This window comes from Rhinoraja longicauda, chromosome 26 (assembly GCF_053455715.1).
Source record: "Rhinoraja longicauda isolate Sanriku21f chromosome 26, sRhiLon1.1, whole genome shotgun sequence".
NCBI lineage: Eukaryota > Metazoa > Chordata > Chondrichthyes > Rajiformes > Arhynchobatidae > Rhinoraja > Rhinoraja longicauda.
The window spans coordinates 12809888-12826932 of record NC_135978.1 but is presented as its reverse complement, the minus strand read 5'-3'; the positions used below and the strand labels follow the sequence as shown (position 1 = coordinate 12826932).

Below are 17045 nucleotides of genomic sequence, written 5' to 3'. Positions count from 1 at the left end.
CACAACAAAGGGTTCAACCACATAGAATAGGAAAAGTCGGCCAAAGTTAAAAACTGCAGAAATGCTTAATAACATTCTTGAACATTTACTTTGAAACTCTCTTAATATATGAAAAGGTTGTCAATATGAAAATACTGCAGATAAATCGCTTCACAAGGCCACAGACTTCCTAAAAGTACACCAGTTAACATTCCAGGCAGGATCCCTTGTCATAAATAGATCCTGGGAAGATGAAATAAGAACAATGTTAGGAATTCTCAGCAGGAATCCTCTCCTCTGCATTCAATGGGGACGTAAATAGTAACCCCCTTATCGGTATATTTCTAGACATTTGTTCTTATTACCTATTATAAGCCTCAAGTTTTCAGATTTGAATGACTTGCAATTGGCTTTGATTTTCTTTATTTCCAGAATCGCAATTTTACGTGTTGCATAGAGCTAATGATATTACTTCAGCACAAATTCAAAATGATCTTTAATATCGCAGCAGGAAAGTTGCAAAGATCAAGATCATTGGCTTAGCAGAAAAAACAAGGATAACATTCGCAAACGGCAAGAAAACCAGTCATGGAACGGCGCTAAAACCAGTTCAATAGTGAACTCCATGCCACCCACACACTAATTTTGCGACATGATTGAAGCCTGACACACTGTCTCCTCTAGGATCTCCGTGGAAAGCTATCGGCGAGTAGGCCCAGCTTGGCCCGACCGAGCCTCTCATACAATGATGAAATTGCAAAGTTAAAAACACAAGAGTCCTGGAGTCACCGAACGGGACCAGAGAATGTATCGGGGCTGGTGCACCATCACTGACAGGAGGTGTGACAGGACGCTCAATCACTGCTGCTTCGCCACAGCTGCGGGAACTCCTGCCCGGCGCAGACAAACACCAACGCCAGTTCTTGCCCCAAGCCCACACAGTCCCTGGGGAGGTGGATGCCATCTTTCCCCCGACGCCGACACCCTGTGTTGCCGGGAACAGATTTAAGGATACTCGTTACTCCTGAACCCTTCGCCGCTGTACTCGATCACGTAGATGGTCTCCTCTGACGTTATGTCGGTAAGCGGCTTCGCCAGCGGGAATGGCTTCCTGCCCAGCAGCGGCGCCATGGTTCTCTGTGGGCGCCGGCCGGCTGGCCGGCTACGGGGAAGACGGGGCCGGGCGATCAAGAGCCTATCCGATCACAGCCGTCCCGACTGCGGTGATGAAATCAGCCCAGGGGGGCGCAGACTGGTCGCTCGCTTCAACTGGAGAGTTCAAAAATGGCGGGATTCCACGGCAGCCGCGCTCCACACCGGCAGCCGCTCGCCTCCCGCCGCCGCGCAGCCCGTCCCGCCGCCGGAAGTACACGACCACCCGCGCTCCCATAGGCCGCCCGCACACCCGCGTCACCCACCATGACCGCGCTCCGCCCTCTCATTGGGTGGAGCCGCTGCCCATCAAACCTTCAGCTGCGGCTCGAGCGCGGGTTGCCGATAAAGGTCAAAGGTTAAGGCCGTCGATAAAGCGGCGACGTACAGGAAGAAAACAATTTAGATTTGCATCGACCATCACATCATATTGCATATTATATGTCGTAGCTTCTGCGGACGCCAATTTTTAATTTTTTTAAATTAAGAAGAAAGATTGTTTATGTACGCACAGAGTGAAGCGTCCGAGATTCCGAAGGACGGGCGGATGGATTGGACGGCAGCGTCATGGCCGCAGTCTGCGGTCTGTTTGGTTCCGCCGTCTGTCTGTCAGTCAGTGCCCAGAACTGGGCTTGATGGTCCATTCTTGTATTTCCTTTGATCTCGGAAGCCAGCGGCCAACGTCTAGCGGCGAGCTTTCCAAACTGTGTGTCGCGACACATTAGTGTGTTGCCTGTAGTGAGTGGGTGTGTCGCGAACGTAAGGGGAAACTATGTGAAGTCGCAGTCCGTTTGTCTTTTGTGTTTTTTTTGTCTTCATTGAAGTGTTTAGATGTAATGTAGTATAAGAAAATAACTGCAGATGCTGGTACAAATCGAAGGTTTTTATTCACAAAATGCTGGAGTAACTCAGCAGGTCAGGCAGCATCTCAGAAGAGAAGGAATGGGTGACGTTTTCGGGTTGAGACCCTTCTTCAGAATGTAGTGTTTTTTGTGGTTGTGTACTGTGGGGGGGGGGGGGTGTTAACTGGAAAATTGTCTCTTCGGAACGGGACCCAACCTTTTATCTTCTGGGTCGTGTACAAATTAGCAAGAAAAAGCAGCCTACCAGAGGACTGGGAGAAATTCAGAGTCCAGCAGAGAAGGACAAAGCGCTTAATTAGGAAAGGGAAAATAGATTATGAAAGAAAACTGGCAGGGAACATAAAAACTGACTGCAAACGCTTTTATAGATATGTGAAGAGAAAAAGATTAGTTAAAACAAATGTAGGTCCCTTGCAGTCAGAAACAGGTGAATTGATCATGGGGAACAAGGACATGGCAGACCAATTGAATAACTACTTTGGTTCTGTCTTCACTAAGGAGGACATAAATAATCTGCCGGAAATAGCAGGGGACCGGGGGTCAAATGAGAGGGAGGAACTGAGTGAAATCCAGGTTAATCGGGAAGTGGTGTTAGGTAAATAGAATGGATTAAAGGCCGATAAATCCCCAGGACCAGATAGGCTGCATCCCAGAGTGCTTAAGGAGGTAGCCCCAGAAATAGTGGATGCATTAGTGATAATTTTTCAAAACTCTTTGGATTCTGGAGTAGTTCCTGAGGATTGGAGGGTAGCTGATGTAACCCCACTTTCCAAAAAGGGAGGGAGAGAGAAAACGGGGAATTACAGACCAGTTAGTCTAACATCGGTAGTGGGGAAAATGCTAGAGTCAGTTATTAAAGATGGGATAGCAGCACATTTGGAAAGTGGTGAAATCATTGGACAAAGTCAGCATGGATTTATGAAAGGTAAATCATGTCTGACGAATCTTATAGAATTTTTCGAGGATGTAACTAGTAGAGTGGATAAGGGAGAACCAGTGGATGTATTATATCTGGACTTCCAGAAGGCTTTCGACAAGGTCCCACATAAGAGATTAGTATGCAAACTTAAAGCACACGTTATTGTGGGTTCAGTATTGATGTGGATAGAGAACTGGCTGGCAGACAGGAAGCAAAGAGCAGGAATAAACGGGTCCTTTTCAGAATGGCAGGCAGTGACTAGTGGGCTACCGCAAAGCTCAGTGCTGGGACCCCAGCTATTTACAATATATATTAATGATTTGGACGAGGGAATTGAATGCAACATCTCCAAGTTTGCGGACGACACGAAGTTGGGGGGCAGTGTTAGCTGTGAGGAGGATGCTAGGAGGCTGCAACGTGACTTGGATACATTAGGTGAGTGGGCAAAGGGATGGCAGATGCAGTATAATGTGGATAAATGTGAGGTTATCCACTTTGGTGGCAAGAACAGGAAAGCAGAATATTACCTGAATGGTGGCCGATTAGGAGAAGGGGAGATGCAACGAGACCTGAGTGTTGTGGTACACCAGTCATTGAAAGTAGGCATGCAGGTGCAGCAGGCAGTGAAGAAAGCGAATGGTATGTTGGCATTCACAGCGAGGGGATTTGAGTGCTGGTGCTGTTAATTTCATGTTTAGTTACTCTTAAAACTTCGTAATAAATTTGCACAGTTTTATTCATTAATTGCATTTGAATTACCTGTAAAATGGATAAGTTTCTAATTAAGAAAAGAAAAGCTGGTGAAGATGACGTTGACAATGAACAAAATATAGCGGCTATAGAGGAAACTACTCAAGAATCAACTGTTGAACGGTCTGCATTAGTGGGTAAGAAGTGTACAGGAAAAATTTCCAAGCCTCGTTTATACAATAAAGATTATATGAAACTGGGGTTCACATTTTCTGGTAATGAAAACAATCCTTGTCCCCAGTGTTTAGTTTGTGGGGATATACTTACAAATGAAAGTATGGTACTAAACAAATTAAAGCGTAATTTTACCTCAAAACACAGTCATTTGTCAGAAAAATCAGTAGAATTCTTTTTTGAGCTTTCAAAATCTATAATGAAGCAGTCTGCAACATTCACCAAGAGAATGAAGACATCAGAGAAAGCTCAAGAGGCAAGTTACTTGGTTGCTCAAATAATTGCCAAAACAGGGAGCCACACACTATTGCCGAAACCACTATAAAGGAATCTTGCTGTGCTATTGTTCGAACAATGTTTGGACCCGAATTTGAGATAGAAGTTAATAAAATCCCTTTGGCATATAACACGATTGGAAGACGTATTAAAGACATGTCTGATGACATTAAGCTGCAAATGAAGGATATTTTTCAAGACGATAATATGATGTTTACATTGCAATTAGACGAATCAACAGATGTAAGTGGGTTAGCACAATTACTGTTTTTTATACGTTTCATTCATAATGACAGAATTATTGAGCAATTCTTGTGTTGTCAAGAACTTCCAATGAGAACTATAGGTGAAGACATATTTAAAACTTTAGATTGCTTCATGAAGGAAAATAATTTGCCATGGATAAATTGTGTAGGAATATGCACAGATGGCGCACCCTCAATGGTTGGATCAACAAAAGGTCTTACAGCTTTAGCAAAGAGAATGAAAATATAACTACTCATTGCTTTTTACATTGCGAAGCACTAGTCGCGCAAACCATTGGAAATGAATTAAGAAAAGTTATGGACAAAGTGGTTCAAATGGTCAATTACATTAAAAGTAGACCTCTTAAATCAAGATTATTTGCTCTTATTTGTGAAGAAATGGGGGCAAAGTTTGAAAATCTTATACTACACACAGAGGTTCGGTGGCTCTCAAGAAGTCGACTGCTTTGTCGTGTATACGAATTAAGGGAAATGATGCTTCAACTTTTTGAGGAAAATCAGCAAAATGAATTCTGCGATCTAATTCAAAATAAACTTTGGTGCACAAAATTGGCATATCTTGCTGACATATTTGAACATTTGAATAAAATAAACACCAGTATGCAAGGAGAAGGAGAAAATATCTTAACAGCGGTAGATAAAATTTGTGCGATGAGAGATAAGGTAGCAATTTGGGAAAGGAAAGCGAAAAAAGGAAATTTTGAAATGTTTTCCAAAACTGCTGAGTGCGAGCTAAAATGTGATATCAGCTCGCTAATTGTTGACCATTTAACATTGCTCGAAGAGAAAGTTCATAATTACTTCCCAAATGTTGAAATCAAAGACTATGATTGGATCAGAAATCCATTTCTTTCAACTGCAACAATTAACTTTTCACTTATTGAAGAAGAATTAGCTGAAATAGAAAATGATCGGAGTCTGTCCCCATCCCCGAACTCTACCTCCGCTACATTGTCGACTGCATTGGTGCTACCTCTTGTACCCATGCAGAACTCACTGACTTCATACATTTCACTTCCAATTTCCATCCTGCCCTTAAATATACCTGGACTATCTCCGACATCTCCCTCCCGTTTCTGGACCTCACCATCTCCATCACAGGAGACAGACTAGTGCCTGACATCTACTATAAACCCACTGACTCGCACAGCTATCTGGACTACACTTCTTCCCACCCGGTTCCCTGCAAAAAGTCTATCCCCTCCTCCCAATTCCTCCGTCTACGCTGCATCTGCGCCCGGGATGAGGTGTTTCACACTTGGGCATCAGAGATGTCCTCATTCTTCAGGAAACGGGGCTTCCCCGCTTCCATTATAGATGAGGCTCTCACTAGGGTCTCTTTTACATCCCGCAGCTCCGCTCTTGCTCCCACTCCCCCCACTCGTAACAAGGACAGAATCCCCCTCGTTCTCACCTTCCACCCCACCAGCCAGCGGATCCAACAAATCATCCGCCAACATTTCCGTCACCTTCAACGGGACGCCACCACTGGCCATATCTTCCCATCCCCTCCCCTTTCTGCGTTCCGCAGAGACCGTTCCCTCCGTAACTCCCTGGTCCACTCGTCCCTTCTTTCCCTGCAACCGCACGAGATGCAACACCTGTCCCTTTACCTCCCCCCTCAACTCCATCCAAGGACCCAAACAGTCTTTCCAGGTGAGACAGAGGTTCACCTGCACCACCTCCAACCTCATCTATTGCATCTGCTGCTCCAGATGTCAACTTATTTACATCGGCGAAACCAAACGCAGGCTCGGCGATCGCTTCGCTCAACACCAGCGCTCAGTCCGCATTAACCATTCAGATCTCCCGGTGGCTGAGCACTTCAAATCCCCCTCCCATTCCCAGTCTGACCTTTCTGTCATGGGTCTCCAGTGCCAGAGTCCCACCGGAAATTGGAGGAACAGCACCTCATATTTCGCCTGGGCAGCTTGCAGCCCAGTGGTATGAACATCGACTTCTCCAACTTTAGATAGTTCCTCTGTCCCTCTCTTCCCCTTCCCAGATCTCCCATTGTCTTCCTGTCTCCACCTTTGTCCCGCCCCCCTGACATCAGTTTGAAGAAGGGTCTCGACCCGAAACGTCGCCCATTCCTTCTCTCCTGAGATGCTGCCTGACCTGCTGAGTTACTCCAGCATTTTGTGAATAAATACCTTCGGAGTCTGTTAATGATGTATGAAGAGGATGACTTAGACAGCTTTTGGATTCGCGTTTCAAGAATGCATCCAAACATAGCTAAAAAAGCGTTAAACATTCTTCTGCAGTTTTCTACTACATACATTTGTGAAGTATCCTTTTCAACAATGACAAACTTAAAGTCACTGAAACGTGGAAGCTTAAAAATTCTTAATGACGAAATGCAAGTGTCTTTATCTAATATTCCACCAAATATTCAAAAGGTGTGTTCATCCCATCAAGCTCATATATCTCAGTGAAATGGTAAGTTATTGGGGTTATTCAATTTTTTTAATTCTTGCACATATTTACATATTGTTACTCATAAATAGGGCTCAGAAAAAATACTGCTGCCGTATTTTTTTTCAAATAGCTGTAAAAACTCCATAAAAATAAAGTTAAAAAAAATATTAAACCCTTCGAAACTTACAAATGAAAGTTGAAAAAAAAAAATTATTAAAAAAAATTATGAAACAAAGTTCAAAAGAATTTTTTTAAATGAAAAACAATAGAAAAAGATGATTAAATACAAAGCTGGACGATATCTATGCACATCGTTGGGTAGTTGATGCAATTTCAAGATTAGAAAATAATAATTTCTCAACTGTAGAACAAATAAAGATTCTTGAAACTGTGGAAAGTCAAATTCTTCCAAATAATGGTTATAGTATAAAATTTAAGAATTTTACCCAGAAATCCAAATTTAAATTATTTTAGAAAATTTAACATTTTAAAATGTAGTAAAAATGAATGAATCTTTGCTTTTGTGCCATTGGTTTCAGCAGGTGTTGTGAGAAGTTTTTCAGTATATAAAGATTTACTTGCTGATGATAGGAAAAGTTTATCACAAGAAAACCTTCAAAAATGTCTGTTCTTGCATTTTAATTCATTGATTAGTAATTTTGAAAATTGCCGAATTTTTGCCGTTTTGTTTTGCCGCGTTTTTTTCCGAGCCCTACTCATAAATGATAACAATCACATTAATCTTGTTAATGTATCTTATTATCTTACAAATCATATATTTAAAAATATATAAATGAAAGGTTTTCATGTGATATTTTATGTCGCCATACATTTCGTTATTAAAATTTATTTATGTGTTCGTATCTCTTATAAGGGGTTGGTTTAACCTCCGGTTTGCTAGTAAAACTGAATTACTGTGTCACAAAATGATGTATGTCTAAAAAGTGTGTCACCAACATGAAAAGTTTGGAAAGCTCTGCTGTAGGCTGACATAAAATCTTAAGAAAATAGGAGCAGGAGTAGGCAGTTCAGCCAGACCGAAATCATCTTGACTGATCTGTCTCAGGTCATAATTCCACTTCTGTGCCAATGCACTCAATTCATCAATCTTTCCCAAAATTGCCATGTAAGTTACTTCAAGTGCTCATATAAGTTACTTTTAAAAATGTGATTAGAGATTTTCCCTTAACACCTTCAGGCAGCTTTCTCTCAACCTCTACTACTCCTTTAAGTTGTTTGTTTTGGAAGAAGAACAGAAGTGAAGAGCATTATTTAAACGGATAATTTTTTTTAGAGTTCTGCCGCATGACAGGATTTGGGGAGGGGGCTTGAAACACAGAGCCAGCACAAAAGTGCACACATAATAGGGGATGCTAATACTGGCTCTTATTTGAAGAGGGAACGGAGTTGGAGTATAAAAATAGAGACATCTTACTGACGCATATTAAGACAGCAGTGCATTTCCACGTCAATTTTAGTCCTATTTAAGAAAATATATTTAATTGAAGGCCATTTTAAAGATGGGCCATCAGGATGATCTTCATTATGGAGGGGTAATCATAATGGGACTATCCAGCTATAGAAAACTATTTCTCAGCATCTACCTTATTAACCTCTCTCAAATCATGCATGTATCAGTGATTGCTTCTCATTCTTTTAAATTCCATTGAGTGTAGGCTAGTCTTATTATCCTAGCTCCATAGGATAATTCCGTCAGACCCCAAATCAATCGAGAATTTTTTTACTGAATGACAAATATATCCTTTCTGGATATGATGACCTAAACCATCCTCACCTATTATTTCTAATCTGTATTTACTGAGGAGAAAGACAGGAGGGGACGGAGGAACTTAGGGCAATCAATGGAAGTGTCTTGAGAGCAGTCAGTTTTACTGTCAAAGAAGTGCTGAAGGTATTATCATGTATGAAGGTAGACAAATCTCCAGGGCCTGATCAGATATTTCCAAGGACATTGTGGGAAAACAGAGAGGAAATTGCTGGAGCCCTGGTTGAAATTTACGAGTCATCTTTAAATATAGGAGAGGTGCCGGAAGACTGGAGGGTGGAAAATGTGCCTCTATTCAAGAAGGCGGCCTGCAGGGAAAATGCTGGGAACTATAGGCCAATGAGAACATCTGTAGTCGGAAAGTTACTGGATAGTATTCTGAGAGATGGGATATACAGGCATTTGGATGGACAAGGCTGATTTAGGGATAGTCAGCATGGTTTTGTACGTGGGAGGTCGTCTCTCACAAATCTGATTGTTTTTTGAAGACGTGACCAAAAAGGTTGATGAGGGCAGCTGTAGACAGGGCTCGCACGGTCCTTGAAAGTCCTGGAATTTGAAACTATTTTTAAAGGCTTTGAAAGTCCTTGGATTTATCATAAGTCCTTGAAAATTCACTTTTTATGATAAAATTCATGCAGAGTAATGTGGCGTTTTTTCATCGTTTATAATGCGTATTTTTATTAAAAGTCGGGAAACATTGTTTGACATGTTTGTCTTTGTCGCCTATTTACATATTCTCTAACCGGCTTTGTCGTTGAGAATAAAGACATTGAAGAAGCAGGAATGTGTGTCTTGTCTGGTATTCATTTATGACCCAGAGCCGGGACAAGGTGAGAGATCGCAGCGCCCTCTCGCAAACAACAAACTCAAGGAAACTTCCCTCCTCGCCCTCACCGTTCCCCGGGGCTTCTGAACAACAATTACAACACTTGTGTTTGTTCTTATTTTGCTGCGCTAGAGGGAGACGGGGCCGGGGAAGAGAGTGGAGGAGCGGCGCAGATGCCGCTGGCGCTGGGAGAGTGAGCCAGGGAGAGAGAAAGGGAGCAGCCTCCACAAGCGGCACTCCTTCACCAGACCCTCTGACACCCTCCCCCCGCTCTCACCCGCTGCTCCCTCTACCCAGACTCACTCCCCCCCCCTCTCTCTCTCTCTACCCCCCTCTCTCCCCCCTCTCCCAGCATGGCGAGATCTGCGACGCTCCTCCACTATCTTCCCCGGCCCCGTCTCCCTCTAGCGCAGCGAAATAAGAACAAACACAAATGTAGTTGTTCAGAAGCCCTGGGGTGAGCGGCGAGGAGGGAAGTTTCCTTGAGTTGTTTGCGAGGGGTCGCTGCGATCTCTCGCCTTGTCCCGGCTCTGGGTCGGTGGCGATCTGTTCTCCGGTGAACCTTCGCCGGCAGCTTCTGCCTCCAGTCCCCGCAGCGGTTCCACGGCTCTGGGACGTTAAAGAGTCGGGGAATGTTGAGGGGAACTTGCCACATAAAGCAAAAAAACCTACAAAATCATCGTAGTTTTTACTAATTAACCATATATACACCAAATTAACAGTTTTGAAAACAGTATTTTCTTACCTATACAGAGAAAAACTGGAAAAAAACATCAACGTTTGCTGGATTTTTGTCCTGGAAAATGGGATTTTGGACCTTGAAAGTCCTTGAATTTTTTGCTGTTCCAAGTGTACGAACCCTGTGTAGATGTTGTATACATGGATTTCAGTAAGGCATTCGACAAGGTTCCACATGGTAGGCTGCTCTGGAAGGTTAGATTGAACGGGATCCAAGGAGAGCTGAATGGATTGAAAATTGGCTTCATGAAAGGAAGCAGAGAGTGATGGTGGAAGGTTGCTTCTCCGACTGGGGGCCTATGATTAATGGTGTGACTCAGGGTTCGGTGCTGGGCCCATTACTGTTTGTCATCTACATCAATGATTTGGATGAGACCATACATGGCAAGATTAGCAAGTTTGCTGATGATAGAAAAGTGGGTGGTTTTGCAGATAGTGAAGATGGTTGTGAAAAATTGCAGCACGATCTTGATCGATTGGCCTGGTGGGTTGAGGTATGGTTGATGGAATTTAATTCAGAGAAATGTGAGGTGTTGCATTTTGGGAAGTCTAACATGGGCAGGACCTACACTGCAAATGGTAGGGCTCTGAGGAACGTGGTAGAGCAGAGGAATCTAGGAGTGCAGGTGCATGGTTCCTTGAAGGTCGAGTCTCAGGTAGATAAGGTGATCAAAAAGGCTTTTCGCATTTTGGCTTTCGTTGGCATTTTTGGCTGCTAATAAATTGCTTTTATACAACATTGATAAAAGATTATTCCATTTAACACTGCTGTTCCAGATTTTGAATCAGAGTTTAAATATCCAGGTTAAATATCCAGGTAGTCTGAGATGAAGAACAGTAACAAATGTTTTTTGAGTAACCAGGGCTCATAACTGATAGATTCCTCTCATATTTATATTGGTAATTTTCAACCAGTCTGTTCCATCAGAGGACATCAACAATTTTTTAAAGTTGCAATCAGCATCAGTTGGATGGTGGTTGAGTTCATGCTATTCAGCTGCATAATTCAAACAACAGAACAAAGGGGAAAGTGAGCAATAAAGGGAATGATATACAATGCCAGAGACTGGTAATGGAACAAGTAAAGAAAAATGGGTCTACAGGAATTGTAATAACTACAAAATAATCTGAAATCATAGAACTTGGATTTTGGAAAAGTAGTAATATGCTTAGTCAAAACTGTAAATTGACCAACTCTAAATTGTCCTTCTTTGAAACACTGTCAAAGGGCGAGGATAAGAGATCACTGCGGAATAGAGATTTATAGCACAGGCAACCAGAAGCTCCAGGTCTCTTGGAGACGTTCGGCAAAACACTTACTTACATTCCTGTTCAATCCTAACTTAGAAGAAACAGAATTGTGGAAAATATATACTATACAAATTGAAGTATTTTACTGTTAGCAAGAAAATGTGATTTCGTACAAAGATAGAAAAATGGAGAAATAAAGGCCAGGTGATATCTCACAGTAAAGTGACGTTCAGTAGGAAGGATTTTCTGGTAACTGAAGAGAGGGAGCAGTATCTTCAGAACATTTAAATTTGAGAAGAGAATAGTGCAATGTCACATTAATGATGCCAAATAGAAAATGAGCCAATAGACATGGCTGATGGGACAGAAGGTGAGAACAAGGGATCCATTATGCTAACAGGACACTTAGAAAATCAAAATACTATTAGGTGAAGTGGTCAATGAAAGGAAAATAATGTTTTGTGGTATTTGGTGAGGACATAACTCAGTGTAGATAAAACTGAACCTGTCGTGTAAGATATTTGCATTTTCAAAAGTTGTTTGATAAGGCATCACACAAAATAATGTCAAATAAAATAAGAAATGGCATAAAAACAAAAATTGTAAAAAGTAATTAAATATTGGTGCACATGGTGTTGGAGGGGGTTGCAGTATGAGATACATTTTGAAAGGCTTTGTAGAGATGACATCTGTAATTCTGCATAAAGGAAATACAAGGGTAAAACATTGTGGTTGCTGAAAATTTGAAGAAAATGATAAATTCCTGGAAATTCTTAGCAAGTCAGGCAATTTCTGTGGTGAGAGAAACAGATGTTTTTATATCAATTATCTTTCATTAAAACTAACATTTTGATTTTGGTTTACTCTTCACTAATGGTGCCTGACCTGCCATTTATTTCTAGATTCCACTGTAACTTGCTTTTGTTTCTCAGTTCTCAATTGACTTTCTATAAACACATCATCTTTTCAAGGTTTCAGGGTCAGTTTATTGTCACATGTACCAATTAAGGTACAGTGAAATTCGAATTACCATTTTGGACCTGCAAGTGGCTTTCAAGAGTACTTCATTATCAACATAGTGAAGAAATCATTTCACCATCCAATACCACCACCATATGGATACGTTTTCAGATGAAGAGTGGATAAAAAGCATAATCACTAATTATAGCAGTTTTACACATTTCTGGACAAGTGACTGCTTTTCAAAAGTTATGACAACTCAAAATAGGCAAAAATCAAAGTGCTGGGAGAAGTGGGTCAGGCAGCAATTGCAGAGGAAATAGACAGACAACATTTTAGGTCGGGATCCTTCTTTAGACTATGGTATTTCTCTTTTATACCCACCTTTTCTCTCCCTCTGTCCCCTTCCATCCATATCTCTCCGCCTTTTATGCCTCACTCCACTGCTTATCAGATACCTTTTTGTCTCTTTTTCATCTCTAGTCGTTGTCACTTAATCCACCCATCAAGCAATTATCTACGTACCATCCCTTCACCTTTCTCCTAATCACTTAATAGGCGTTGCCACACTCCCAGCTCTCTCCAGCTTTCTTCCCCTTTTTGCATCAATCTGAAAGGTCCATATCCTCCACAGATTCTACCGTACCAAATGAGTTTCTCCAGCACTTTGTTTTTTGCTCAAGATTTCATCATCTGCAATGTCTTGTGTCACCAACAACTCAAAATAAACTATTTTAGTAGCCTATTTCTCCGATGTACCCTTCCTAAAATAATAGTGCCCGTCTTTAGTACCTTGAGTATAGTCTTTTCCATCTGCAAAGTTAGATGGAAAAGTAATCAATGTGGCTTCATCTTATTTTTATATAGTTCAAAGTGCTGTCTCCAGACCTAAACTGAATGAAAATCCATAAAGCAATCAGGTTAAAAAGTAGGATCATTAAAATGTAGTGTGAATAAATCAAACTCTATTTTATTTAAAAGAGGGTGACTTATGCTGATGCTTTACAGATTACAATTTCTGATTCAATCTATTTTCTCCTGAAAACTATAATTCAGTTATTCTATGGAGAGTCAGAAAGTCCAAAGATTCATTTGGCAAATTAAGTGCTTGAGCGCTGTACAGGTTATAGAATATGCGAGCTTATGCTGAATATTTCACTTTTCATTGTGCTGTTTATATCTGTCAGTTGCTAATTACATAGTCAATCATATTTTTGCAGTTCATATATGTGAAAAAGATTCTGTACCACCATTCTAACTCTCCGCAATCTAAATGAGGATAATGCAAGAAATGAATCTTAATGTTTTATTTTTAGATTTAGAGATACAGCACAGAAACAGGCCCTTCGGCCCACCGGGTCCGTGCCGCCCAGCGATCCCCGCACACTAACACCCACTAGGGACAATTTTTACATTTGCCCAGCCAATTAACCTACAAACCTGTACGTCTTTGGAGTGTGGGAGGAAACCGAAGATCTCGGAGAAAACCCACGCAGGTCACGGAGAGAACGTACAAACTCCATACAGACAGGCCCTTCGGAAAGAATGGAAGCATGGAAAAGACATTGCGAATTATTCTCGTGTCAGCTGCCAATCATCATCTGTCTCATATTTCCGTTCTTCAGGAGTGAACTGTGATGGTTGTCACTGGCAGAAAGCAAAACCAATCTTGTGCTTATCCAACATTTAAACGTGTGATCATCTTTATACAGCGCTCTTGGGTCTGCAATCAGGAAGCAAGAGGCAGAGGCTGAAAACCATTCAAACTTCATTTCTCTCCCACTTGCTTTATAACAAGTCGTGCCATTAATGCTGCTCATGTCATCAGTTCGTCCAGCGTTGTTTGGGAATCCAACCCAATATCTTCAGGTATGCCTGTTATAGGACAAGTCTGCACTACTAAGCCCCATACAAATAATTTTCTTCAAAATATATTTCAGTGTTACATGGATTAATGAAGATCAAGCCTGGGCCTGTTTATCTTTACTTGCTATAGCTTGTCGGTATGACCCTTCATGGTAAAGATGTTGGCCAGTCGAGAACTTTCAATGTCATGATTCTAAAACTGTCTCAATGACTTTAGCATTGCCTGAAACGCATATGTATATACCCACCAGACTTAACTGGGAGCAAACAAAACAGTGTTCCAGCCTCAAATTATATCCAAAGCAAGTTCCTCCACTTGAATTTCTGGGTTATGATGCCTCAAGCCAGTGCAGCCAGGGTTGATTGGTTACTACGTTCTTGACACAGACTCCAGAACCGCAGATGTGTGCAGCAGATCCTTTGGTAGGTTCTCTCGTGCTTCATGCATGCGGTGTTGAGCGTGCCCAAACGCTGCTGAATAGAGAAAAGACAAAACATACCCTGAAAAGCTGCAGAAGGCTTTCATTCATCTGAGGAGCAACAATAATGCACCCATATGTTCAATGGAAGGAAACTGCCACACGTGTCCACCTCAAGGAAGTATATTTCTCACACCAAGTCAAGACATAGTGTCAAGACTTAAGTCTTGCAGTAAGATTGTCAGTTTAATGCAGTATATCATTCGGGTGATTAATTATCAGATAAGAGTTTGGGATAGCCAAACTCTGTTCACCTAGATACCCTTACAGTCCATAGACAGAAAGGAATTTCAATCAAATCGAGCCAGGATTTAAATATAAAACATAGGAGAGGATAGGCAGTTCCCAACACATTGCCATGTCTTGACCCCCGGAATATTTGATGTACCGTACTGTAAGAAAATAAGTAACATGCAGAAGTTCCACATTTTAAGCAGTGAATGCGCTCACTATGCAAAGATAATGGAAAATTTAGTAACTCCTGTTGGCAATGTATAAGGCAGTAAAACTGATAAAACAATACCATCAATTCTAGCCGAGCCAATGAGCAGTCTTTTAGTGTCATTACAATTGATTTATTACCTACCCAGCACAGAGTGGAAGGTAGCCTGGTGAGTAAGTCCTCCCATACGGTCCAGAACATTCTGTGATTTCTTTTTTGCCATGCTTGAATCCAGAAAGGTCCTACAGAAACACCACAGCACAAATGGCAAGTAAAAACCAAGTTTCATGTTTACTATCTGCTGCCTCAGACTAGTTTCAATAATGGTTACACAAGTAGACATAAAATACACATGCATCTCCAGATCTTTATTCCTTTGTTGCATTACTTTTTTATCCCCTCCTGATTACCAAAATGCATTAAACTATGGAGGCAAGTACGATTGATAATAACCCAGGAATAGAATGAAAGATTAGCATATGCATGCACCCTTTCACATTTGTCACGCCGAGCTCTCCTGCACTGATGTGGGAGAGTTGTTTTATTTTAAATCACACCAGTTTGAATTGCTTAAAAAATACATCGATTTCTGGGATGATTGCAAAAGGTTTTGGAAACCCTCAGCAAGGTAAGCAGCATCTGTCAATAGAGGAACAGAGGTAATGTTGCAAGTCAAAGATATTTGTGGGGTGGGGAAGGTCTTCAATCTGAAACATTAATACTGTTCTTTCTACCAATGTTGAGGTTTTTCAGATTTCCAGCATCTGCGTTTTTTTAAATTACAGATTTCCTCTGCACAGTTCAATATCAAGCATCAGTTGATCACTTCCACCTTTATCAACCCAAACATGCTGAAGCCCAAAGTATGTAACAGCTGAATTGAGATAGCTCAGTACAGAGATTACCCCCGAGGAGAGTATACAGCACAGAGATTACCCCACATACAGAGTATACAGCACAGAAACGGGCCCTTCAGCACACCGACCTTCAACCATCTATTTATACCAATCCTATGTTAATCCCACATTCTCATCAACTCTATTCAGATTCTATCATTCACTACACAATAGGGCAATTTACAGTCACCAATTAACCAATCAAAACCACACATCTTTGTGATGGGGGGGAAACCGGAGCACCTCAAGAAAACTTACATGTCAACACCGAGAGCGTGCAAACTCTACATAGACAGCACCCAAGATTAGGTTTGAATCTTGGTTTCTGGCATCAGCTTTTCTAGTTGTACCACTGTATTGACTTATGAGCAAGGTTCAGTGCCTGACGTAACTGAAATGTTCAGAAAACTTTAAAAGGAATCTTTTGTTGAGGTGAATGTTTTGGTTACACCTTGCTATCAAGTTTGCATAGTTCATTTATTTAGACACGGGAGAACCACTTCACTCCCAACCACATTCACCAAATAACCATTGCCTCCAATCCACTCACCTCATGAATCATGCTCTGCTGAATGACCCCTTGGTTATTCAGTTGCCCAAGCTCATGTGTACTACACTTGGGTCAGCAACTTTGCAGGTAATTTCTGATCTGGTGACTACCTCCTCTTGCAATAAACACCACTTACCTTGTTTAATTGTCCTTATTTGATAGTCAAACAATGGGTTTACGCACCTGCATTGCTGCATGCAATGAAACCTGAAGGTCACAGTTCCTATGGTTTCCGTTCTGAAACCGAAGCGACTCAGCCTCTCTCCCTGATTGCAAGGAGAATAATTGAATTACTTCACCCATCCTTTGGTCCTAATCTCAATCTACCCCATAATCAGATCAATCCTTCACATTCTGTATCCTCTCAATACATCAATAGCTTAAAATCCATTTCCTCCCCTTCCCCTCTTAAGCTATTTTTTTTTAATATAGTTATTTTAGTGCAAGAGAA

The 17045-nt window shown here is 41.4% G+C and overlaps 2 protein-coding genes across 7 annotated transcripts in view; both read right to left on the bottom strand.

The window, feature by feature from the left end:
- Window positions 1–1375, bottom strand: part of baz1b (bromodomain adjacent to zinc finger domain, 1B) — a 60668-nt gene extending 59293 nt beyond the window's left edge. The window contains exon 1 of one of the 2 annotated variants that reach the window (XM_078421959.1): window positions 995–1375. In XM_078421959.1, the coding sequence (XP_078278085.1) occupies window positions 995–1110 (116 nt within the window). In that variant the 5' untranslated portion in view covers window positions 1111–1375. The remainder of the gene's footprint in view (window positions 1–994) is intronic. The other variant, XM_078421960.1, reaches the window with a different exon arrangement.
- An 11974-nt stretch (window positions 1376–13349) lies between these two features.
- mks1 (MKS transition zone complex subunit 1) overlaps window positions 13350–17045 on the bottom strand; it is a 30919-nt gene continuing 27223 nt past the window's right edge. For all 5 annotated transcript variants that reach the window (XM_078422325.1, XM_078422327.1, XM_078422326.1 and 2 more), the window contains 3 exons: window positions 16778–16860; window positions 15293–15390; window positions 13350–14701 (listed from right to left, as the gene is read on the bottom strand). In XM_078422325.1, the coding sequence (XP_078278451.1) occupies window positions 14598–14701; window positions 15293–15390; window positions 16778–16860 (285 nt within the window). In that variant the 3' untranslated portion in view covers window positions 13350–14597. The remainder of the gene's footprint in view (window positions 14702–15292; window positions 15391–16777; window positions 16861–17045) is intronic.